This window comes from Neopsephotus bourkii, unplaced genomic scaffold (genome assembly GCF_033783945.1).
Source record: "Neopsephotus bourkii isolate Nb327-2 ecotype Australia unplaced genomic scaffold, CSIRO-AGI_Nbou_v1 NB_245, whole genome shotgun sequence".
Lineage (NCBI taxonomy): Eukaryota > Metazoa > Chordata > Aves > Psittaciformes > Psittacidae > Neopsephotus > Neopsephotus bourkii.
The window spans coordinates 485,123-511,401 of record NW_026900755.1 but is presented as its reverse complement, the minus strand read 5'-3'; the positions used below and the strand labels follow the sequence as shown (position 1 = coordinate 511,401).

Sequence of the window (26,279 nt, the reverse complement as noted above, 5' to 3'; positions counted from 1 at the left end):
GGGGAGGACGCGGGGAAGCAGGTAGAGGCGAGCGGTCCCTTCGGGGAGGCTAGATGGGCTCCGAAGCGCAGCCGGCGGGCCTGGAAGGGCGCACCGGGGCACCGGGCTGCGCTTCCAGTCAGTCCCAGCGCCGCCCGTCTCTGGACGAGGGGCACCTGAACCGCCCAGCCGCGGGACTTCTACGGCCAGCGGCCCGCGGAGCCTTGCACAGACCCCACAGGGGCCGCCCCACTGCGGCGCAGCGGATACCGCTGCGGGGCGGGGCGGGCAGCTCCTCCCCGCCGCCACAGGGGTGGAGCCGGGCGGTGCCGTGGGGGTATTTCCCGCAGGATCGGAGCTGCCTTTAGCAGTGCTTGTGTGGCAGCGGCAGTGGAGGGAGTGCTCGCCCGGCTGGAGATGACAGACGCCCTGTCTCCTCGCGGTTGCCAACCGGCCGAGCCGGCGGAGGACAGCTACTTTCGGAAGGTGGGATGCGAGGCGGTCTGAGTGCCGGGACGGGCACACTGGGCTCAGCTGCCCCGTGTCCATCTATTGATACTGCTTTCTGTTGATGGAGAGTCGTGAGCCCCGTCCCGTAGCGGTAGAACGTGGGCGTCTGTGCTCTGGCTGAGCGCTCTGCGGCACTTGGGGTAGGGCACCGGGCGGACAGGACGGTCCCCGGGTTCATGGGCGGCAGCCGCGGTGCCATCCTCCGCTGCTGGGCTTCGTTCTGCGGGACAGGAGCACTCGTACCTCCACAATATGGGTGAATTCCCTTTGTCAGCTTCTCTTTTCTTTCGCTGCTCTCTTTTCTGTTCGCTTCTCGTTGTCTCCTTGCTCTCTAGTAAATTGCCTTGTATACCTGTAAGAAAGTTTGGTGGAGTAAGGCAACAAAATTAACAGACTCGTTAGGAAGTTTTTAATGAACATCTGCCTTAATTACTTTTCAGACTTAGTGGGCGGCGCATGCCGTAACCTGCACCTGAGCTCTTTCAGCACAGGGTAATTACAATGAAGTGTCTCTTGTCCGGTAGCCTCTGGGCTGCTGTGAACTTCACCGGGGGTGAAGGACGAGTTCTGTTTTCGGGAGCTTGGAGTTAGCCGTCCCTCACTGCTTCGGCTGGGTCATCCCTTGCAGCTCTCCACCTGCAACTGTTGTTGATGGGCTTCAAATAAGGGTGTGGGTACTCGAGGGATGTATATTGTGGGTCTGAGACAATAGACTGCTTAGCCTACGGAGGGAAAAAACCCAAACCAAACAACCCAAAGCCAAAAACTCTCATATGAATCATGCTGTTGCTGCTCAAAGCAAAGATACCCATCCCTGCACTGTACTTCAGCCACGACCTGGATTACACAGTAGGGAAGCCCAGACGCTTGCAGGCTGTTTGGATTTTGGACCCCAGTATTTACCAAATTCATCAGCTTCCTGGAGCTTAAGCAATGGTACTGCACTTTAGCAGAGGAACTTCACAGCTGAAAAGAGCCAAGTTTTACCTGTGCCAGCCGTACTGCAAGGCCTTGGTACTGGTGTGTAGCTAGAGGCTGAAACAAAACTTTCTCCAAATCTTGTCTGGTCTCTTCATTTGAGTATAATATTTGTTGAGTAATCCCTGATTTCTTAGTAGTCCACAGCAGGAAATCATAAAGTGTGGCAAAGCTGTAATTATTTAGAGTTTTCACAGCTCTGGTTTCTATAGTACAGGATGCTCATAGGCTGCCTGGAGGCATGTTAGTAAAGAAGTTGACTTCATGCACTTGTCAAGTTCATCAAGTTAGATGGATCAACTCTTCCACCTGTTTGTTTTTACTGATGGGGACTGACTGAAGTTTCATCATGAAGTTGTGCTTCCTAAGAGTAGATCTGCAGTCAGACTTGCTGAGGGACTGAGACTATTTTCAATTAGATTGTTGTATGTGAGGGTTAAGCTCACTGGAAACAGCATCAGTGTAAGTCCCCCATCCTGGTGAGGAGTTAAGTTTTCTCATATATGAAAATACTGTAAGATCAGTTTTATATCTCATCATAAACAGTAATTTCAATTTCCCCCACTTTTGAATTACTTACGTCTTAAAGGAGTAGAAAATAGGAATCTGATTAAGTCTGGGTGAGGCAGTGTTGCAGTGGAATGTTCTTGTATCTGTCCCCTAAGATCTTTGAATGGTTCATCCAGCTTATAAGTGTCTTTAATAAAGTTGTACACCTCATATCAGGCTAGATGCTTAAAGCTTTCTGTCCCCAAAAGTTAGATGTAGGCAGGAAACCAGTATTCCTTGTTATACATTAGCTGAATGGTCTCAAAGATCAGAGCTTTCTTTCTGACTCAGTAGTTCTAGGAGAAGGGGGGAGGAAAGGCAACCAAAACCTAAAGCATTCCCACTCCAGGAATCTTGAGTTGATACAAGCTGTGAAGCCAAGGATATACTTTGAACATAGTACTTTAGGCCTTACATGTTCACTGGAATGGCATGCTAGGTGGTTTCATGTAACTGAAAGCAGTGATTGAGCTGTCTGTATGCATCCATGGGTCTCCCCCTTCTCCAAGTCCCTTGGTATCCCTTTCTCTTTTTCAAATAGCACTACTTTGTGCTTTCCTGAAAGGATTTCAGGGTTGGTCTACCAGTTTTGCTGGTGCAAAATCTCATCAATTTCCAAAGCTAGTTGTCATGCTTTTAGATCAAAAGACATTTACTTAATTGACCTTTTTTTTTTATGTAAGCTGTGGAGCAAGGTGAAAACAATTGCTTAGATCAGTCCTGCTCACCAAAGGGCTTCCAAGCACTATATACACAAAGAGGTTGACCTCCATAATTTTTAAGAATATTGTCCACAGTGACATTCTATAGTTGAGAAAAGTTGAGCAGTTCATACTATAGCCATTTGGTTTAGGCTCTTGCTGTTTTCTTTGGAGGAATGAATTACTGTGTGCTCACAGTTTGTGAGCACTTTTGGGTGCTTTTTGGAGTCTTGCATACAGCATGCCAGAAAGCAACCCTCAATATCCCCAAGATGCAATCTGTAAACCAACTCATTTACTTAATTCTTGTTTAGCACCCTTTTTTATCTCCTGTGTAGAGAAGGCCTTGTAAAACTATGACTGACTTTGTGTAAAAGGCCATGACCAGAAATGGGGAAACACATGCCCAGTCCCAGTTCCTGCTTTGACTTCTGTTGCCATACTAGAAAGTCAGGCTTGCTCTGACTCTGCTAGGTGAGTCTGGGGTATAATGGGTGGCAGTTACTGTGTGCAGTGCCCACTTGCACCATTCCTCAGATTCCCTCTCTCCATTCCCTTCCAACAAGGTCAGAGCTGCTTTGTAGAGAGCTTTTCCTCTTTCCTTTACCCCATCTCTGTCCATTATCTCTCTTTTTCCCCTGTGGCAAAGGCCTGTCTAACTTACATAGGTAAAATTAAAATGAAATTTTATAAGTAAATTTATATAGGTAAAACTAGATCCTTAAAAACTTATAAGATGCTTTGAGCTGGCTCAGATTATTTATTTATTTTTTAAAAATACCTAGTTTTCAGGAATATACCTGTGCAGTCACACAGGGTATATGCAACTCTGCCAGTGTTGCCCCTATTTCTTTCCCTTTACATTTCCCTTCCAACCCAATTTGGTTAGCTTAAACCGAGCTTGTGAAGATTTTAGTTTAAAAAAGAACCAACAACAAAACCAAAATTCTTGCTGGTGTCCTGAAGAGGGTATGGCAAAGTGGAAGCAGCACCTTAATTTCCATCAAAAAGAAGAAGGAACTTCTGTCTCTTAACCTTTTTCATTCTGGGAAGATAACGTAGCAGGGAACTGGTTTTGCTACTGTTCTGTTTATCTCAGCCATCACATGTGTATAGTTCAGTATATGCTGTGGTACACTGCCAGGGCAAAGTGTACCCATACTCCTGAGTGGTGCAAGTGCTGTTGGACGTCAGCCTCCTGCCTTGACCTCCTCTGTGCAGAGTTCCACATTCTTTCTCTGTTACTGGCAGCAACTGGTGAATCAACCATGCATATCCTGCATATCCATCCAAATTCTGCCCCACTCTTTCTTCCCTACGAAAGAGTTTGTGGTCAGCAGAAAATAATAACAAAACTAACAATAACAGAAATTTGTTTCTAAAGTAGAGCGAGGCATTTAGACAGGAAGGATTTTTCAACAGACCAACAGTAATTAAAGCAGGTCTGTCCTTGTGTGCCACTTGGCTTATGAATGATGTTTCTCCCAACCTTGGGGAAGTTATTCTTTGAGCCTGTTGTGGTTCTGTGGATTGCTTGGCCTCTCAGACATTTTACTGGTTATTTTTTTTAGTTGCTTCTGAATTCGTGTGGGAGAAACATCTTTCTTTCAAGTTCTTTTTCTTTTGTTTTCCTTTATTTCTTTTCTCCTTTCATTACAGCACTCACAGAGTAGGTTTTCACAAAGTAAATATCCCCAAAACACATCAATATACAGAACTTGGGATATTTATAAAGTAGTACTCATCTAGTCACAGGATCCAATGCTTGTGTGATGATCATTTTAGTAGGACTGTGCCTGCCCTGTGGTTTTGGTTTTGAGGGAGCACATATAGATGACTGGGTGGGTAGGAGCAGACCAAAGAAGATACATCTAGCAAGCTTTTTCTACTGTATCTTTCCTGTCTTGTTTCGCTGCTTTTTAACACCTTACACGTACTTTATAAATGCTCTCATTAGTCAGGAAGTTGCAGTAAATTATAAGAAAAAGCCATAGTTCACTGCTCAAAGTTGCCCTTTCTGTAGCTCTCCAGGCATCTGCTGGTACAGCACTAAGCATCTTGTCTTCAGTTTGGCTGTTCTGTCCACAGTGCCATGTAGAAGGGGAGGAACAGGCCAGCTAGCTTCAGGAATCTTCAGAGTCTGATCAGTTTAATGCAAATGCTGATTTTAGTTCTCTCTTAAAGCTCTGGTTCCAGTGAAGAGGCTAGATACTTATCGTATAGACCAAGCTGATGATTCAGAAAGAAATACTGTATATATTAGTCCTCTCTGCTAAGGGAAAAGGCTAAAAACAGAACACAAGTAGTTCCATATATGAAGCACCAGGCTGAAAATGATGATAGGTATGGTAACCAGTGTGTGATTCAGCACTCCCCTAATTAACTCTCTCCTTCCCCTCCTTAGCTTTTGGGGTTTCATCTGCAGGGCTTCCCCCCTAACTGTGGTTGGTGTGTCAGTTTAGTAACCTGCTGCACCTGTGCTTCCACCATGGTTCAGCTCATTCGGTTCTTCTCAGTTATTAGTAGCCAGGCAACCATCAGCATTAGCATAGACACAGGAATATTTATTTGCCTATTTGTTCTCTCTCCCCTTGTCTGGCGGGACAGAAGCAACGCAGCAATGATTCATCCCCCATCATGCCATATTCACTCATCATGTACAAACTCATAAACCCTAATACTGAAAGTAGGCCTTCATGTGAAACTGAGAATCATCTGAAACTTGGTTGGTCAAGAGGCTTGACCAACCCATCTGTGATGTAATGCTGATTTTCATTTTGCTTAGTGAGCAGTGTGACAAGATGGAATATTGTCTAGAAAATATGTATGTGGCATTTAATACAATAACTAGTTCTAAAGTTGTACTAATCTTTGGGGCTAGGCACTGAGAACTGTGAAATACTTGTTCATGGCACAAGCAGGCCAGGCTCTGGAAAACCAGATCTCTCCTCTCCCCCTGCCTTTTTTAACTTGGATAAAACAAGTACTCTTGAAAAACTTGCAATATTTAGCTAAAATTTTAAAAATTGAACTGGTAGAAACATGCCAAGAGAAACTTTAATTGTAGTAGTGCAAAAATGGAAATAAATATAATAATTTATCAGGGCTTGGGATCAGTTCTAGAAATACCGGTGTGAATCATGTTGTTTACTGTGATCGCTATTGCAACCAAAGAAGTTGTGTGCATAAGTGAAGTTGCACACACATTTAACTGTCTGGAGGATATGGCCATTTGTGTACACTGCTGTGCTTGACGGGCAGCACAGGTTGTGCTGGCTGGAAAGGAATTCTTTATTTTAAGTAAGAAGGCACACCCAGTTTCAACTCTGTGTCACCTTCAGATAGTGTGCGGCTCATGTAAGAGTTCAAACCACTATTTCGTAACTTATATTTATGTTAGTTTCAAATGCTTACTGCAATTACTCATTGCTTGGCAAACAGTCAAGGTTTTTTTTCCTTTACAATTGGATTTTTGATATTAAAAAATACTTCTGTTTTGAAGAAAGAACTTCCTGGCATCCAAATTAAATACAACTGTTGCTTTGTTTGGGACCCATACTTCTGACAGCTATCTGCCCTCTGTGGCAGGCAATTTCTTAATGCCTGAAGCATAAAGCTGGGAAAAAAGGAAGGTACGGCCTATACCCCTTAAACTTGGGAGGATTTGAAGGCTCCTTCAGATAAGAGGTAAGCACTGGGGCTTTTTGCAGAAGCAAGATGCTGGCTGTCCATAGCCGACCTGGGCTACCTGGCTACAGGATTACTTAGCTACCAACTCTGTGCTCATGTAAGCTGCAGAATGAAGTCTTCCCCCTTAATCCCACATGAGTCCTGAACAGTCAGTCAGCCATTTCCTAGCTCTGCTTGAGCTCCTGCTGTTGAGCTGGCAGTGCCTGGCCTGACATTGACAGCATCATGCTGGGATCCCACAGGCACTCATAATACAATTGTTGGCCAAATAAGTGTGTGTGGGATGATGTTTATAAACTTAATAATAAACCCTAGTGGGGTATCCTGCCACCTAAGTTCAGTGTGTAGTTCTAACATGAGTATCTGTTTCAAGATGTTACCTTACTACATACATAAATAATGTATGGCAAAGATCTGTAACTCCTGTGCAGGACTTGCCTCTGATAGTGACATACTACAAACATAATCAGCTTCCTCATTCTGCAGTTCAGCATTGCTTTTCAACCAAGCAGGAAGAAATTAAATGACTAGCTAACTGAACCTTAGGTTTGAAAAACCTTTTATTTGGCTCAGAAGCTAAGGGTAATAATATTTGAGCACTTTCAACACTTCTTTATGAAGTGCAGCTGTGCTCTGAGGAGGGGGGGGGGGGGGAGAAGATTCTAAAAGTGATAGCTGAGTTGACTATTTGAATTGTCTTCCTAGAAAAATTGTTCAATTTACTTTTCACACTATCCCCAAATGCATGCAATGAAATCTTAAACCATACTCCATTCTTGGTAATTTTCCCAACTTCCTTAGTAATAACTATTCCTATTTAACTATTTTATTCATACTTTTAGTGGTAGTGTATAAGCCAGGGTACGATCAGGTTCACTTTCCAAATAGTCTTGGCTCAGCAAAGAAATAAACAGTAATTAAATGAAGCATCTAGCATCCTGTTGACAAGAATGAAACTGTAGGTGTGGAAACAGCTGAGAAGTTTGGCTGCCAGATATGGTAATGAACTGAACATTAACACTCACAGTTCTTGGTATTGTCCACATGTACACAAATGCTGTTTGGGAAAGGGATCTTCTACATGGAGGAAAGCAAAATTAAGCACTTTGTTCAATGTGTCTGCTAAGTAATTTATTAGTACACCGAATCTTTACATAAGGGGAAATCTTCCCCAGATTGTGTATTTCCCATGCCTTTTTGCAAATACTGGTTATTTTTACTGTCTTCTATGCAGGACTTCAGTTTTCTGGCAGCCTGATTACAATAAAGACTTTAGGCCTGCAAGTGAACAGAGATTAGCTGAGTGTCCGCATCCCTGTTCAGGAGATGTAAAAAACATTTTTCCAAAATGTAAAGACGGGGTTCCTTACAGGCCTTGAGAAGTAAAAGGGAGGTGTGTGCTTGCAGCAGGTGAGCCTGTCCTGAAAAGAGCTGTCCACAAGAAGTCTTTCATTCAGGAGACAGAAGTGCAGCTCTTACAGGCACACTGGAGGGGACAAGGATACCTCAGTCTGTCACTTCCTTGCATTAAAGCTTTGCATTAAAGCTTCATGCGGTGATTAGTGATTTGTCCCAAAATGCCAGGAAACATCTCTGCCACTTTTTGTCTTTGCAGAGTATAAGATCGCTGCACATTTGCAATAGCCTTAACACACTGCTCATTGTGAGCTTGTTTGATTTCTGGGCTGGAGCTTGATCAAAAGTCTACTGAAACAAACACACTACTTCTGCTGAGCTTCATGGGCTTGGGAATCAAGCAATCCCTCTTCCTGCAAGTTTCCCAGAAGTAGAGCTGTAAAGAAGTATTTGAATGATGTCATGGAACTTTTTTGGCACACAGGAAGGAAACTGAGCTCTGGAAAGAAGCTGCAGCTTTATAGAGAAAATGACCAGGGCAAGTCAAAGATATTTTTAGAAAGGATGCTAGGATTCAGAGGTTAAGAAAGAGGTTGGAAGAAAGCATCACAGACCTGTACAGGGATATAGAGGTGGCAGGCTCAAGGTGAGGATCAAGTATTCAAGCTGAATACAAACATCAAGAGGAGATAATTGTCAATGTTCAAATGGAAATGGCACAGGTGGAATGGAAGGAGAGAAGACTTTGAATACCAGTGGAAGAGAAAGATTATATAGCACAAAGTGAATTAAAAACAATGGCAGGCTGGAAAAAGAAGCAGGCTCAGAGCAGGAAGCAACCTGTGGATGTAAGGCCATGTTGTACCTTTAAGTTTGCTTTGCTTGTGTCTCTCTATGTGTGTAAAGGAGCATAAAGTATTTGATAGTTAAAAGACTACTTTTAGTCTGAGATGAATGAATGAGTTTGCTGCATGTGCATGTCCTCTCCAGTAAGACCTTCATCTTCTACACATTGTCTGCTGCCAGTGCTTTCTCAACAAAAAGAGCATATACTTTGCACCCAAGTTTTAGCTTCTGCTGCAATTGGTCTTTCAATTCAGAAACACTCCTGCAGTAAGAGTAACTTAAACGCGGCATGCTTTTTCAAGTTGTTTGGCAAATGGTGCTTTTGAATATCTAAAGCACAAACCTGTGATTTTACCTATTTATAACTTTTAAACCAGAAATATAAATTAACAATACTGGGCTATGTGCTTTTTAGTTGAACTAGTGTAATCTGGATTGATCCAATCATTTCTCTGTTGTCAAGTCAACTTGCTTTCACCCGCAAACCCAAATAAGAACTGAACTTTGAGTAGATTATCATACCTTCATGTTCTATTTAAATACTTGGTTTTGTTGTTCTGGTATGCCATTGCCTGACCACTCATAATTAGAGCTTGTTGAGAGACTTCTAGGTGCTGTTATAGCAAAACTCAAATTTTTTGAGTCAAAACTGAGAGGGAGAGGTCCAAAATAGTGCATAATTTAGTGGCTGGAGTACTTGAGGGAAGACTTGTATTTGACAGATTTGAGCCTTCTAATTTTGTAATGCACAATCCAGTAGGACCCTGATGAGTTTTGTAATGATATTCAACCAGGCCACTCAAAAGGATGCACTTTACTTAAGGGTATGCATTAAAACAGAGGGGTCTTATTAGCTTCAGAATCAGTAGTTAAGGCTACAGGGAAGCGCTGGTTGGCTATAAATGTGTATTCAAAGCTATCTGAGACTTAAGAGTGGGGAGGAGGGGAGATATAAAGTAAAAAAGTGGAAGTGAAACTTCTATTTAAGAAAGGTGTGAAGGTCATGTTTCAATGTCAAACGTGATCCTATTCATTTATAACAGTTTTAGCTTATCAGTGCTCATCAGAATACAATGGCTCAGGCCTGCTCAAACACATGTTCCAGTCTGAGTCTTGTGCTTGTGTAATACACAAATACACAGGAGCATTCCTGTGAATTCTGGGAGTTATGCTTTACTTTAAGGGCTTAATCTGATGAGTGTCTGAAGGTGTAATCATAATCTTATCCTGCCAAACTCCATTATTCCATATCTCATTTTATCTTATACAATCTCATAGTATTCTATTTCCCATCTTACTTGATACTGAGCAATCAATATATAATATTTGTTTGGACAACAGGTAACAAGAAAAACTAATGGGCAGATGAATCATTCCATCTGGCACTCTGAGAATGCACAGACTTACAAAGCTTGTTCATATTTTACATTTTTGGTGCTGTTGGGTTGTGGCAGGGTAGGCCTCCAGATCCAAGGGCATTTCCTGGGCGTGAAGAAGAGTTGTGCAGATAAGCAGAGATGTAAAGAGAGGAACACAGGGAACGAAGGGGTACTGAAGTTCTGAGCACCATAAGAAACAAGAGCAGATATCCTTAGAAAGGTACTTGAGACTGTGAGCAGGGGTGCTGCCAAAGCCTGGTCTTGATAGAGTGGTATTTCAAGTCTGTATACATCTCAGTATGGAATCCTGATATTTTGCAAAGGTTAAGCAGACACTGTGACTGGAGTTGCTGCCTGGCCAGATACTGTTTCTAGGAAACCCATAGAAACATAATAATGCTCTGTCAAATGTGGTTATCATTGATAAATAGCTTCAGAAGACATTTAGGGGAGAACAGGCTGGCTCACACATGTATATAAGCTTTAAAACACATATTTTCTGCCTTTAATTTAATGTCAAATACTTTGGTCGTGGTGTGTCTTTTGCTTTTAATGACCAAGTTTGAGAAAAGAAACATTGTCAGTCATTCACCACTGATGTCAATCTCATTAATTCATATCTAGGTAATTTGTATCCATACAGAACCCATGCCATTTATGTTCCTTCAAATTTAGCCTTCCTCCCTTTTCAGTCTCTTTCAATACAAAAAAGAAGTTTCAATACAACAACAAAAAAGAAGTGTTTCCTTAATTCTAGGGATGTAATCCTCTTGCTGAGACTGGACGAAGCAAGCTGCAAAATCAAAGAGCTGTCCTAAACCAACAGATCTTAAGAGCAGTAAGAATGAGAGCTGGTGCTGAAAACCTTTTAAGGTATGTGTCATGACTTCCTAGTTCTCTTGCCAGAGCAACATTATTTATTTAAGTCTCTTAGCTATTGTTTTTTCCCGTTCTGCCTAACTGCTGCATAAGGTACTGCTGGATGCTTTGTAAATCTCCCTGAAGTTTTTTTTAATGCTGTAGCTCTGCAGAGTCATTACCTGCTATGAAGTACACTTCCAAAGCTACTGTATCGTAGCAAGTGAACTGAGGTTAGACTGTCTTGTGTTCTGTTTGATCAGCTTTATTGCTAGTGATAATGGCAAGTGAATCTTCCTGAATATTGTAATGACTCCTTTTTGCACTTTAAATCAAATAAAGGTATTGTTGCTGTGCTGTTGCTTTTTTCAAGTTCCTTCAGGTTTGTGCTCCATGGTGGAAAGGACTATCAGTTGCCATATTTATTCCATGTAGTAGTGATACAGGTGTAGCAGGGTAGCACACGTCTTATTTGAGCTGGGTTACAGTTGCCACCGAATTCTCCTGCAGTTTGACATAACTGGAAGAGACTTTGCCCTTCACCTGTTATATTTTTTACCAATTTTTATATATATTTTTTAATATACAGTTTCCTATGTGGCTGTCCCCGTAGGAATAGCCTTATGTTAACCCTTGTTTTCTATCCCATGATTAACTGCCTAGCAAATAGACCTGTAGCTTTCCAACAGTCTATCTCTCTGTTACACAGAAAACCTGAAAGTTTCCCCAATGCTTATCTGCAGTAATCTCCTATAGTGTCTACTTCCCTGCAGCTGGAACAACAACAGGTCTTCAAGAACAAAAACCTAATCAATATACTTCCCTTAGAGAAATGAAAATACTTGGGTAAATTCACTGTTCTTAAACTTGCCATTAATTGATAGCCAATCATCTTTGTCTGTTACCTGCTTTTATCTTCAGTCTTGGCAAGAAAGGCAATGGGTCCAAAGCTTGCATAAATTTAGTCTCTGATTTAATTTTGCTTTGTTTTCTGGTCATTGACTTAAGGAATACGACTTTGGGTCTTCTGCTATCCAGCAAAATTCTTATATCTGCTTTTGAAATTGAACACTATACAATCAGTAGACGTTTCTGCATGTCAACTCAGGAGTGTTTTGGCAAGGCTGAAGAGATGACTAATACCAAATATGAACACTGATTAACATTCAGCTTAACGATATCCTAAAATTTGGCTGTGAAATACTGAAGTTGCTATTGGGAAGACTGGGAACTGAGCCTGTTTGGAGAGCAAAGGATCAGACTTATTCTAAGCTGGATAGATCTAAGCTATTAATTAATCAAAATTAATTTACACTGTTAAAGCTCACTAGTTCTTTGAAAAGAAGCAATTTTAAAAGTAACATGACCACCAGATAGTTCACATGACTAGACGTATTTACAGGCCCCTTAAGGAAAGAAACAAATAAACAAGTTCTATGTTTTCAGATTCTATTTGCTTTTCAAATTCTAAAAGAAGCAAACAGATTGCTGCTCACAAGGAGCCTCCTGCAACAGGACTTAAGGAAAAACTGGAAATGCAGGTTTCTTTACTTTTGGCTGAAAGTAAACACTAGGCTTGAAACAAATGATCCATCTAGCACAAATACTTTTGTTGTTAAAACTTCTGAAAGTCACCCTCTCCTTTTCATTGTCTTTTGTCTGGAATTTCTGAGTGAAAAGTGAATTGAGAGTAGACTTATGTAGATCTTGAGGGTATCACATTGCCCCTGTTACTGTCCTTTGCTGTTTGTCCTTACAAAATATGTCTGCAGTGCAAAAAAAAAAAAAAAAAAAAACGATGGAAAGGTAATCAAATAAACACTAAACTGGTATGGATGTCGAGAGCAATATAGCCATATTAGAGAAGTTCATCTGGATGGAATACTGGGGTTTCTGAAGAAAAAATTAGAGCCCATCCTGTGGATGATGGAAAGCTAGACCAAACATGAGGCCTTAGCACCATAATTAAAATGCTGAGATAGCCCATCTCCCTCTATGATGATGCCTTTAACTTCAGTCCACTGTGTATTTGTGTCCAGTTTGGCTTATACAGGCTGCAGATGTTAGCATTGCTTAGTTAAAGCAATCTCATGTATTCAATAAATTACAGCATAGAAAATAGACATTACACAAAATTATAATACGAAGTATGAGTTTACAGTTTTAGCCTTGGAATAACTAGCTCTTCACCAAGGTGTTCTGTAAAATTGGAGAATTGTTCCAGTGGAGGCTGGATGTGTGAGAGGGTTGTTCATAAATATTTATGAACGTCAATTTTGTCTTAAAGGTAAACGCAAAATGCTGTAAGCTTATTTTAAGTTTGTTACTGTCTAGTGCTTTGTACTGTCTAATATAGAGGTACAATATCTTAAGCCTGAGTATGGATCAAGACCTTTTGTCTTAAAATCATACCTGTGTTTATAGATAACAGTTTAATACTCTTGAAAGCAGTAATACTGTATGGAGAATCATGCTAGAAATAGTGAGATAACATCCTGAAATACACAAGTAAGAAGTCACACAAGTGCTCTGGGTCGCTAAATACCAATAACCAATGTGCTAACAATTCAGAATGTTGTCATGTAAATGTATATGGCAAAGGAAACAAAAAAAAAGAAAAATCCTATTTGAATCTGACAAAATAAAACTACAGAGTAGTTTGTATTGCATTAGAAAGAAATAGCTTTCTACCTGTGTTTTTGATTCTAAAGCATTCTGTAGTTAGCAGTTTTGTGAGAAAGTTGTTTCCTTGTATTCGTATGATGAGAAGTGTCAACTTGCTTCAATTTATAATTCAATTCATAATTCAATTTATAAAGTGGGAAAGTACCTTTTGTAAAAATTATCTCCTGACTCCCCCCTACCTCCACCCTCATATCTTCTTCTATGAAAATATCACATAATCTGAAAAATAGGATAGTGATTCTGTTTAAGATGCTTTAGTATTAATGTATTGAAAATGAGCCTGACATTCAAATCACACTAAAAACCCTTTTGCACATAGCAAACCTTTCATGTATCTGAGTGCTGTTATCTGCAAAATATCCTATGCTTTCTCTTTACATAAAAACCTAATAAAATCTGAAGTTCTTGGTCTTACAACATCACTTAAAGAGATAAAAAGAAATAATCTTAAAAATGCTGAGAATGCCAGGAAGGAGCTCAACTGTGCTTAGGCACAAAACCTTTTCCTCAGCAAAAAAAAAATGAATGATGTTCCTTTCTTTCTGCAGAGCAACCACCAATAACAAAGTAAGAGAACAGGTACTACTGGAACTGAGTTTTGTAAACTCAGACCTGCAGATCTTAAAGGAGGAATTGGAAGGACTTAATATTTCAGTAGAAGTTTATCAAAACTCAGAGTAAGTATACAGCTAAGTTATTCAATTATTAACAGATCTTCTGTTTACCCTGGGAAACAAAACTATTTCTAGGTGAATGTGAATGCAGGACAACAATTGTGTGAAAGAGCAGAGAGCTTGATATGAAGAGAACATTTGATGGTAGATTTGTTGACTAAGGGTTAGTCTGCATATTTGTCTTTCACTTGGAAAAGGTATGTACTAATCCTTAGATATAGAGTTCCTTTGTGAAGCAGAGAATTGCAAGAACTGAAAGCTCTTCGGCCTGTATGGGGAGACACGTGGACCCTAGCAGAATTTCCAGTACTAGAATTGGTTCAGTACATTCTGGAGTGAACAAACCTAGTGTGATCTAACGTCTGTTCTCAAATGCAGTGAATGCAGCAGTCCTCTCTTTAGCTGGAGAACGCCGATTTGGAGTTCAAAGCAGACTTGAAATATTGGTGTGCAATTCAGTAATAGAAATCTGTAAATCAGAAGATTTTTTAGCAGGTGAAGTTGGACTTTTTCCAAGATGTTTTTACAACTTTAAAGAGCACACTGAACTTCACATTGCAATAGATTCCTCAAAGAAAAAGCTCAAAAGTTAAAGATTTTAATGCCTGAATACTGTAGTGATTTCTCTATCTGGTAGGTATCTTGTTGCTTCTAAAACTACATAGATGATTAACACTGGCAGCTGAAAACATAAATTGAAGCACTTCATATGATATGTGTGTGTATATATATATATATGGTATAATTTGGAGTCCCTCTTAGCACTGTTCTCAGGTCTAACTTCTAGGTGGATTAGTGACCAAGCACATTTCCAGTGGTGTGTCTTTCAGCTGAATGATGACCTGATGTAACATTTAATTTTTCTCAATGTGCCAAAGTTCCCGCTGTCCACCCATATGACAAGCTTTGACAATTATTTGATATGAAAACGGTTTGTTGGGGTTTTTTTGGTTTGTTTTTTTTTTTTTTTTCATTCAAGATTTTGCCAGGCTTCATAGATGTGTGAAGCGTAGAGAGCAGTATGAAAATTATGTGTGCAAGACTCCAGAAAGAATATTCCCTTTTCTAGCTAAGGAATATTTGAAATACTTGAATTCTCAATGAAGGGTGAGCAGTAGGTCAGACCCCAAGGCAGGTAGAAGCCTCAGTCATTCTGTCTAACTTATTATTATACCTAACTTATTCTTAGCTTTTTCTCTCCTGATCCTACTTCCCCAATCAGTTTGGAATGGTGTTTTACCTTTCTGGTACTGTTCATTCCAAGTTCTAAATGCTTTTTGTGTTCCATCAGCTAAAATAATTCAGTCCCTCCATAACTGCTCTCCAGCCTTTAATAGCAAATAGCTATTAATAGTTGCTCTCTGAGTCTATTGTGCATATAGTCATGAACATGAGGTCACGCCCATGGTACTGGATTACGCTGTATTGTGTTACACCAATCTGAAGGGTTGGCCTGCTGAGTACTTGCGCACATCTCAACTGGATTGCGAAGTATGATGCCATTTCTACTCACTTAAAAAACCCAGGATCACCTCCCTAACTGCACAGCCCCCATTATGTTGACTGCAAAGGTGTGGCACCTTAGAAACTTAAAAAAAAATAGAAATCAAGTTCCTTTGAATGACAAATGTTGATGTCCACAGGGACTGTGGGTGGTACTAGAAGTCATTAAATCAGTAAGTTAGGATTCTTTTGCATGTGTCTCGCTTCCTTTTGGGGAAAAAGTGTTGATATAGTCTATTGTAAAAGTGGCGGTATTTATTCTAAAAAACCTTATCAGATATCAGATCATTTGCACTACCTGCAGTGGCATTTTGGCTCTGAATCATGGAAGTCCTCTTCAGGGTAACAGAGCCACTTTCTGGATCATGCCAACCAGTTTAAGGACTCTTCCTCTGCTGAGGAAGCTACATGCCTATTCCCACCTTCCTGAGATGGAATTTCCACAAGTAAAAAAGTAATTTTGCTGATAAAATCATAAATGAGCCACACCTGTGGGATTTTGTAGCTGGTAGTGGAATGCTCTGAACAATAATGAGACAGTCAATTAGTTTTTTTCAGGAAAAAGAATGTTGGATAAACCTTGTTATTGTCTGGTACTGACTCATTAAACCAACTCAAACTTGTATCTGGCAGCAATTCTGATACTATTTTTTTATTATTGGCTAACCTGCTTAATGGAAGAGCAATATATGCAGCTTCTGAGACTATTATGAATTAAACAGCATAATTTATCCCTCATTAGCTAGTGCTGTTTACTAATATGATCTAGGTTTAAATCCATGATACATATATATGTTCTCTTGAGGATCCTTTTTTTTTTTTTTTAAGTCATAGTTCTCATCCTTTGTTGCCCTTTGATATTTTAGTGGTTGACTTATTTATAGATTAACACCTGGTCTTGTTTAGAAACTGAGTAGCTCTCAGACTTCCTACTCTTAGACCTTTCACTGTTAAAGTTGCTACACTTTAGTCCTGCTTTTCCCTGTGTTTGACACCCATCACTTCTACATATGAAAGCATTGGTAGCGTGTAAAACCCTGATGATAACTAATGATAACTAATTACCATAGGTCTTACTGCAGCAGATCTAGCAGCTGTGGAGCTGTTTTCTGTCTATAGAACTTGGTTTATAAAAGTTGAATTGCAGTAAGTCAACCTATGGGAGTCTCCTCTTCTTTCCTTGAAGGAAAAATAGGTTTAAATGGCAGGGGGAGAAGGGAAGCTTTCTGTACTCTTTCCTTAAAAGAATTGTTATAAACTATGTACCTTTTACCTGAACACCCGTCAGCATACAAACTTCCTGTCATCAAATAAAAGTAATTATCAGCAGATAAACAGAAACAAAATATTTTTGAATCTTTTTATTTTTTTCACAGAGAAACGTTCAGCATTCCCTTGGTACCTCTGGGCCTGAAGGAAACCAAAGAAGTAGACTTCACACTCCCCCTCAAGGTAAATTTCAGACACATTTGGGAATGAAGAGTCAACAGAAATAACTTCTGATTTGTTTGAAGAATCAGAAGTAACTTATGTACAAATTATTTTTGTTTTATTGGCCCTAAACCTGAGATCACAATGTGTTTAAAAAAAATTAACTGCAAATTATTTGGGTCATTGCTCATACCTGACCAGGGTAAGGAATCAGAAGATAAGAAATCCTATTCTGGAGGCGGTAAAATCAAAGGAAACAAAAATTCTTTCTATAGTTTTTGGTTCCAATAAGATAATTGATCACTACTTGGTGCAAGAGGAAGTAGTAATGAAGATTTGACTTGAGCTACCCAAGGTTAACTCATTTGAGAAGCGGTGGTGCACCATTAATGCTTCTTGTTTGTTGGCTACTATACTTTGCTGGCTATTTAAGCCACTTTTGTATTTTATTTTTTTTTTGGACCACTGCATATTGTGCAATGTGGATTTTCTCATGGTAAACTATCTTATCACTATAGCATTTGTTTCTGCTTTTACTTTTGTAGTTTAATCTCCATGGTCAGATTATGGTACCACTTTATGCCATTGCATCTTTGATTATATAAGTGGAATTGCTGTAATATAGCTGACAAGAATTTGTCAGCCTCTTTCAGTTAACAGGATTTTATGGTCACTTGATTCTTTTGTTATTTTAGCTAACAGGGCTCACTTATCCCTTTCAAAACCACTAAGTGGTGGTGTTTTAAAACCCAATGTAGTTGATGTGACAGGTGTTCTGCTCCTTTACTGAAATTTCTCATCTTGGATATAATATCAAACTATTTGTACTATTGTCTTTTTGTAGTCTCATTGCTATATGTTATTGTACTGTTGACTAGAAGGGAGTAGACACCATGGAAATAACAACTGAATCAATTTTATACCTTTTGCAATTGCAGGAAAAAGTAGTTTAGTTGATTATTGGATATTACCTTTTTTTTTAGGACTTTATTCTGGAACATTATAGTGAAGACAGTTCTGAGTATGAAGACGAAATAGCAGATCTCATGGATCTGAGACAAGTAAGTTCAAGTTTGGTATATCATGAGGTCTTTCAATCTGCAGTTGAAAATACTAGCATTTATATGGAATTAGAATATGTCCCTATTACTTTTAACTCATCATATTCGTATTCACTTAGTTTCTGAGATACGGAACATGAATCTCTGTTGTCAAAGAGCTTTACAATCTTAGTAGAGAACAAGTGAAGAAAAGGGTGAAGTTATGCAAAGTGATTGAGCTGTTGACACAACTTTATAAATCTAAGATTTGTCTTGCCTACTTTTTAACTTTAAAGTACTATAAAGTTAGCAGGAAGAATGTTGAAGGGAATTCATCTGGCAAAACACTGTAGTAGAATGATGGTGTTTCCTGTATTATGCTAGAAACTTTCTTTGTAGCTTTCATAAAATACCTACAATTTTATAATTAACTTTAAGAATTGCCTAACAGATCCTATTAGCTTCCTTAAAGGTTATGTGCTACTTTTGTGCAGCTGAAAAACTCTTATTTGGAATGCATCCATATGGCCTTAAGCTTACTGTTTTCGGATTCCAAACATTTTTATGATATGCACAAGTCCACAGAGTCTTATCCTTGGTGTTTCTGTACTCATCCTGTAACTCAACAGAATACGCTTCATTTAAATCTCTTGTAATTCAAGGCCTGCCGCACTCCTAGCCGAGATGAAGCTGGCATTGAGATGCTGATAAGTTATTTCCTTCAACTTGGTTATGTAGAAAACAGATTTTTCCCACCCACCAGGCACATGGGAGTTTTATTTACATGGTAAGTGTAGTTCGTGTTTGTCTTGTCTCTTCTTTTTCAAAACACAGTTAATCAGTAACTGTTTTCTGTTTAATTTGAATCAAGTCAGTGTGTTTCCCCCACTATTCCCTGCAGTGTGTGTTGCCAGTTTATTCTTTTAGTGTTAAGAATAAACCTGAATACAGTACACCTTTATCACACTTATAGTGAAGCCATTGTCTATGGAAAATGACTTGGGCTACAGGTTAGCACAAGAGAAAAAGAGAGAAAATACTCTTTATTTTTTGATCAATGGTAGATGTTTCCTGAACTCTGAACCTTGTTGCATGATGCAGATGGGAAATGGGTCAGACTTTAATTCCCGTCCTGGAAATGAGGAGGAGCAGCTTAATTTGTTATAGCAGTGTTTACCACATCGGTGAGCAAAGTTTGAGTCTGAATTCAGCATTTTTATGATGAAAAAAAGCATTTTATGATGCAGCCAAGAGGAACCATTACATTTTTAGTCAGAACTGCAAATAGAAATTTCAAAACTATAGAATATCTGCCCATGCCAATAGTTGATCTTTGGCAACATCTAAGTACGAGAATATAGCAGCACACACAGCTGCTTCCCCAGTATATTTTCAGCCTCTCTGATGTCTTATAGGCACTTATGAGTTGGATATAATATGCTTATGGAGGCACTGCTGTAAAATTTGCTGAAAACTAAGCCTCCAATAAAGCTGGCCTCTGACGTTCAGCATCTACATTGTCCTACACTGTAGTATTTCCGTTCACCTTTTCCACACAAGCAAAAAATAATTGAGAATTCCACTGCATTTTTTGAAAAACTTTACAAAAATATCTTTTGATGGACTTTGCTAATCTTAACACTTGTAATATTTGTTTCCCAAGGTACGATTCCTTCACAGGTGTCCCAGTGTGTCAGCCAAACCTTTTACTTGAAAAAGCTAGCATTTTGTTCAATATTGGAGCCCTCTACACCCAGATTGGAACAAGATGCAATCGTCAGACCCAGGCTGGACTTGAAAACGCTGTGGATGCTTTTCAGAGAGCTGCAGGTACAAAGTTTAAAATATCGTGAAGGTCTTTACACTGATGTTCCTCATCTGACTTTAGTACACAAAAAAAGAACAGGGAAATTCAAGCCTCATGAACAGCTGAGATGAAGAATTAAATAAAAGCCTGGAACTGTAGTCTGAGCACGCAGATTAATCATTAACCACAGCATTCTTTATGAACTGCAGTTCAGAGGTCCAAGTTATAACCCCAACAGTAACTGCTTCATTGTTCAATTTTTGTTTCAGCAACCTAACTGCTTTTGCCTCAGTGATACTACGTAGGTGTAAAATCTGTATAAGAAACAATGTAAAGGGTTGATAAAGGGTTTTAAATGTAGTTTTCAACATGGTCTTTTCAAAATTAATCTTACTGTGTTCTCTGGTGTGAAATTTGCAGTTCATTGGAAGCTGACCATGTGTTTTCCAAGGGTTCCAAAGGCAAACAGGTTCAAATTAATCATCTGCCCAAGCGAGGAAAAATACAAATTCTAGTAAAGGGAATCATGTTTCTTGAACTAACATAGTCAGAGGCATTTATTTTGGGGTTTTTTTCCCAAGTAGATTTAAATTTTTCTGTAAATGTCATCTGTGCTGCATGTAATGCTTGAAGACATGCCCTATGTAATTAACACGTACTGTAAGACTTATTTCTGCTCTAACAATCTGTGGCTACTGGTTTGCACTGTATATAGCTTTGTCAGCTATGAATTGTGGACCAGAGAGCTGGAGTCTCCTGAAACCCCTCTTATGAATACACAGCTATCAAAAAAATTGATAGTATATCTTTATGCATTTATTAATCAGTTTTTCAACCTTTGTATTTCATCTAAAACAAATTTCAGTACTTCAGAAATGTTTCCATTTTGCTGCTGCTCCTTCCATTTTGCAAATAATGAAGAAAAAAAAAAGAAACAAACCCACAGCTTTTAACTTGGATATATTTGCAGAATTAATTCACAAATTGAAATGCATTTTTTGCTGCTACATAACCTTTGCAGGGCCCCAGAGCTATGTGCTCAGAAGGCATTTCATTGTACCTGTGCATGGCTCCGTAACACTCTTCATTATGTTGGTAGAGACATCATATTAACTATTTCTCTGTGCTAAATGGAAAATGTTGCACAGTTTATCCTCAGCAAAGCTCTTGGTGTGTATATGTTTATTGCATAAGAAGAAATATGTTAAAACCAACAACAAAACAGTATTTCCCCACTTGTATTTTCTGCCCCTTTCAGTAGGGCATTCCTTCAGTATGTGGGATGTGCTTGGCAAGTCTGGAGTTGGGGGTTCTGGTGCAAAAAGGCAGACATTGCTGAATTTAAAGCTGTATAAGGGCATAATTATAAGTTATAAGAAACAAGTGCAACAAAATGAAAAATCTCAGAAACCAGCAGTAGGAAATTACAGCACAATGTGACCAGAACTGAATGTAGCAGCAAGAAGTAAGAGTACGGATGCTGGAACACTTAAAAAGCAGAGGTCTTATTGTTACACTTTTGTAGTATTATCAGCAATTAGAAGACTAGTGGAACTCACTAAACCAGTTGGATGACATGCATGCTGAAGGTTACACTTCCATCCATGAAACTGCTACTTAATATTTGCACTGCAGTTAGCGTTTGCTTTTTAATTTGAGAAATGATAGAAATGATTCATGTGTTGGTGGAGCCAAATGTCTACAGCAGAATCTGATTTTACCCTGTTAAATATACTATTCTAGTTTACTTACAGGGATGGAACTGAGCTTTCACTAGGACACAATGTACTTAGCAGCATCTGAAAAGGAGATTCAAAATTAATGAATTTGTGTGTTTTCCCTCCATCCAAGGGTTCTACTGTCACCTCCTTGTAACTGTGTTAGATTTGTTTTTTCCTATTGTCCTATGCATAAACCCTAGCCTACCACTCATGCATACAAGTCATATTTTGTTCAGCACAGCTTTTCAGTTCACAAGAACTGATAGAAGCAAACCCAAGGGTATCGCCCTTAAGACTTGCAGCTTCTGTTGCTCATCTGAACTGTAGTTTTGAGAACTATGCCTGGAGATGTTTTATGGGAATGCAAAGCAAAATCTGTAACTCAGTCTAGTTCCATGTGTACTAAGAATCCCTTCAGATTGCTGTAGGGCAATATTAGAAAGTATGCTTTCAATCCTAATTATTATGGTTTATTCTGGAATCGAATTCATAAGTTTCTCTTTGTAGTGCTGAAAACCCATTTTGCAATTTCAGGAGTCCTGAGCTACTTGAAGGAGACATTTACTCACACCCCAAGCTATGATATGAGCCCAGCTATGCTGAACGTACTAGTAAAAATGATGCTTGCACAAGCTCAAGAGTGTGTTTTTGAGCAAATTGGTCTCCCTGGAATACGCAACGAGTTTTTCACACTAGTGAAAATGACACAGGAAGTTGCCAAGGTAAAGGCTAACTTTTGAGTCTCATATTTTAAAATGAGCATTTACAGTGCTGTCGTAATAGCTACAGCCTCTAGTAATATAAGTGGAATTTCTTAAAAGTAAACATTAACAACCACTGGAAAAACTAGAGTGTAACAATGGACAAGCTACAATGAGAATCGCAACCTTTCAGATTATTAAAATGCAGTTAGCTGCAATTTAAATAGAATTAATTTAGAACTGTTATGATTTTTAAAAGCCATAATTCACGAAGTTTAACAGAAACTGCTGAAAAAGTTGGGCAGCGAACTTTCTGAATATTTTTTACAAGCCATTTATCATATTGCTCTTTCAAACAGTACAGAACTTGTCCACAGAACAACATACAAAGCGACAGTGTTGTTTGTGTAGCTCTCTGTTAAGTACTGAACACAACCTGTTGTCTTTCCCAGCAGCTGGAGGTTGTGCAAACCTTTTTCTCAGCTGAATTAAGCCAATGAGATGCATTTGTAAATTAAAACCCATGTATTTTATCATGTTTTTACTGAACTCTGAAGTAACATAGATTGACTTAGTCCATCTGTTCTTGTACAAAATTGATTTACTTTTCTTTTAAGGGAAAAATCAGAGATGAATTCGATTTTTCTCAAAACTTATTTCTGATACTTTGTAACAATATTCTTTTTTGTTTGTTTTCCCTACCTTTGTTGTGATGCACACAAAATTATCATGAGGTTGCACATACTGTCCCTTAGTTGAGCTCCTAATAATTACTGTTATATTCTCATACTTCAATGCTGTGCTTTATTTTAGGTGGGAGAGGTTTACATGCTAGTTAACACTGCAATGAATCAGGAGCCAGTGAAAGAAAATATCCCCTATTCCTGGTCTAAACTGGCACAGATAAAGTCAGACCACTACAAAGCTCTGGCACATTACTTCATTGCCACCATTCTGTGTGACCATGAATGTAAGAATAATACATTTTCTATATTTTAATATAAATAACAGTAATAAACACAAACACAATTTGGTCTGAGTAAGTCTAGGAGCCAGGAACTTTTGGATTTCAGTATGTTAATTTGTATCTATTTTCCCATTCAGATATGAGGCCTTTCTTTTTTTGTTCTGTACAGAATAATGTGAAAGTTAATTTATGTAACTTTTGCAAAACAGCATAAATTATAATCATTATATGCTACCAAATTGTTCAATTTTTATTGATGTACTCTGGATATAAGTATTACTTGCATATTGCAGATGATAAAAATGATGAAAGTCCTAAACCCTGTATATTCCTATCAATATCTATGTGTAACAATATGTGACTGCATTTGGAGAGAAGGTAGTAACAAATACGCAACAATACACCTAAAGAAACAGAGCACCAGGAGATGTGTGATGGCTGATGTTCTGTTTCAATTATTATAGTGCAGCCTGGTGATGACGAAGATCAGCAGGAGAAGGCCTTGTCCGAGATGTATGACTACATGCCTGATGGACTGTTGGTTCTCACCATTTTAAAGGACAAAGTTCAGAGAAAACAACTGGGTAACTGCCAGTTTTACACAGCTACTGGATACAGTTTGAAAATTACCTTCTAGTTATTGCCTGTGGATGACAACCAACAGTTTCTAATGCTTTTTCAGGGAAAGCACACTTGCGCAAAGCCATCATTTACCACGAAGAAGCTCTGAGAGTCTGCGGTCTGTGCAAAAAGCTTCGAAACATTGATGTTCTTCAGGAGGTTCTGACAGCTGCACACAAGCGCTCACTTCTCAAATATGCTCAGCAAGAGACAGAAGATGACTTTCTCAGTCTAATCCAGGCTCCAGATATCCTCCGTAAGTGTACACAGCTAGAACTAAAGGGTATCTAGCCATACATGTATATGCTTTCATGGGGCCATACCTTTATTTTATATATATGTATGCATATGGAATAAGCATCTTGTGAGCTAGAAAAAAATGAGGAAACTAAAATCATGCTGGGGGGTGGGGGAGAAATTACCATTTCTTGAAGTCCAGCTCTTATATTGCCTAAGCTGTTAACTCAGTTTGACTGCTATTGGTTCTTTTTACCTTAGTCCAGCTCATCCAACTCTTTCCTCTTTGGAAGCACGGGGAAAGAATGAGCATTGGTTTTTAATTTCCTTTCCTGAGAAATGTTGAAGATGGACATAGCATCTTCATAGCAAATAGTTTTGTTTGGGTAGATTGTGTTAAGTTTTCTGTATTGACAGTATGAGCTCTGAAGATATTTGTAAAGCATTCAGATATGTCTTACAAATTTTCACAAAAATGTGTTTTTTCTACAGCCCAGTAAGAATTTAGGAGAATTTTTTATCTAACTTGGAATGCAAGAGAAAAAATTATGTCTTTTAACTAACAATTGAGAGAAAATTAATTTGGTTTTCTTTTTGTTTCAGCTAAAACAGAGCATAAAATAGAAACAATTGCCCCCCAGTTATCAAAGGTCAAAGTTAAAGACTTCTTTCACAGGCTGGTATGTAACATGCTAATGCTGACCAACCTCTGTCATTTTGTTAGCAAGTACAAGTTCATTCCAACATGAGGGAAGAGACACAAGTATTTTAGTCTCAAAAATGATCCTGTAGTAACTGTGTTTTTCCCCAGGCATTATTGGAAAGATCATACCTCACTTCAGAGGTAAAAGTGAGTGTGAGACTAGCAAAGTGCTGTTTGTATGTGGCTTCACACAGTAACTGAAGACTAGTAAAGTGCTGTTTGTATGTGGCTTCACACAGTATTCATTCTTGATAACCTTCATAAAAGTCCCATGAAGTTTCAGTGGATAATTGTATACAACTTATAGGCAGGAAGAAACATGTTGGACTTGGAGATGGGCATGCTGAGTGTATAATGCCGCATGCTACAAAGCCAGTCTTTCAGGTGGCTCTGTGTATCAGTGGGCAAAGGGAATTGGGAGTTGTGGTTAGGATCAGAATTTGCAATGTTTCGTGGATCAATTATCTCCTCCAAAACTGAGTAATACAGGACCTTAGAGCCTGTTGCAGCAAAAGATTCTGCACACCTTATCGATCATCCCAGAACAACTCAGAAGTTGCTGTCATCCAACTCTGAATTATCACCTGAACTGTCATGAAGTAGTGCAGAGCACTTCAGGGACACCTTAAACTTCTGGGATAAATCTCACTGTTCCGTTTCAACTGAAGTAGTTGAAAGTTAACCTGAGTAAAATCTACAGAAGACAAGTTTAAAGCATTGTAACTTAAAATTAGAAATGCTTACTTATGAATGACAGTAAACCATAATGTGCCTGCTGCTGTTACCTCTAGGGCCCACTGACAGTGTTCTCAGCCAAGCAGAGATGGACAGCTCCACGTACCATTCGTATCCACCGTGAAGCAGAAGGGCTAGGATTCAGCCTTAAAGGAGGTTCACCAGCACAAATTTATTGTCTTGATCCAGCGTGTTCTGCAGCGGTAAGTACATTGGATCAATATTAATGATGTCTCCAGAATCTAGCATCACAATCTTTTAAATGTAACTTTAACTTGTTCATACTGGTGTATGGAGCTTTTATTGAGATCTACCATACATCAGTATAGTCAATTCATATAACCTGAGCACATTTTCGGACTGTGTACACCTTATGGTATCTGTATCTCTGGCATCACCTTAAACTAGAGTCAATTAATTCCTTTGTTCACACCTGATAGATAAAAAGTCACAAATAATAAAAGCAAATGTTATTGCCCATGTAATTCAGGAAGTTAAAAGGGCTTTAGGAAGTGGCAACAACAGCAAGGATGAGAATCAGGAAGGCAAGGCAAGGTAGCATGTGCCAAAGGAAAAACAGGGAAAAGACATATTATTGGATTCTAATA

General features: G+C 39.0%; 1 protein-coding gene across 1 annotated transcript in view; it reads left to right on the top strand.

Annotated features, from left to right (window-relative positions):
- Nucleotides 1-365: 365 nt before the first annotated feature.
- Nucleotides 366-26,279, top strand: part of RHPN2 (rhophilin Rho GTPase binding protein 2) — a 29,232-nt gene continuing 3,318 nt past the window's right edge. The window contains exons 1-13 of the mRNA XM_061345906.1: nucleotides 366-465; nucleotides 10,746-10,861; nucleotides 14,080-14,208; nucleotides 17,085-17,160; nucleotides 18,123-18,200; nucleotides 18,842-18,966; nucleotides 19,843-20,009; nucleotides 22,242-22,429; nucleotides 23,222-23,378; nucleotides 23,840-23,959; nucleotides 24,058-24,252; nucleotides 24,837-24,913; nucleotides 25,728-25,874. Of these exons, the coding sequence (XP_061201890.1) occupies nucleotides 397-465; nucleotides 10,746-10,861; nucleotides 14,080-14,208; nucleotides 17,085-17,160; nucleotides 18,123-18,200; nucleotides 18,842-18,966; nucleotides 19,843-20,009; nucleotides 22,242-22,429; nucleotides 23,222-23,378; nucleotides 23,840-23,959; nucleotides 24,058-24,252; nucleotides 24,837-24,913; nucleotides 25,728-25,874 (1,644 nt within the window). The 5' untranslated portion in view covers nucleotides 366-396. The remainder of the gene's footprint in view (nucleotides 466-10,745; nucleotides 10,862-14,079; nucleotides 14,209-17,084; nucleotides 17,161-18,122; nucleotides 18,201-18,841; nucleotides 18,967-19,842; nucleotides 20,010-22,241; nucleotides 22,430-23,221; nucleotides 23,379-23,839; nucleotides 23,960-24,057; nucleotides 24,253-24,836; nucleotides 24,914-25,727; nucleotides 25,875-26,279) is intronic.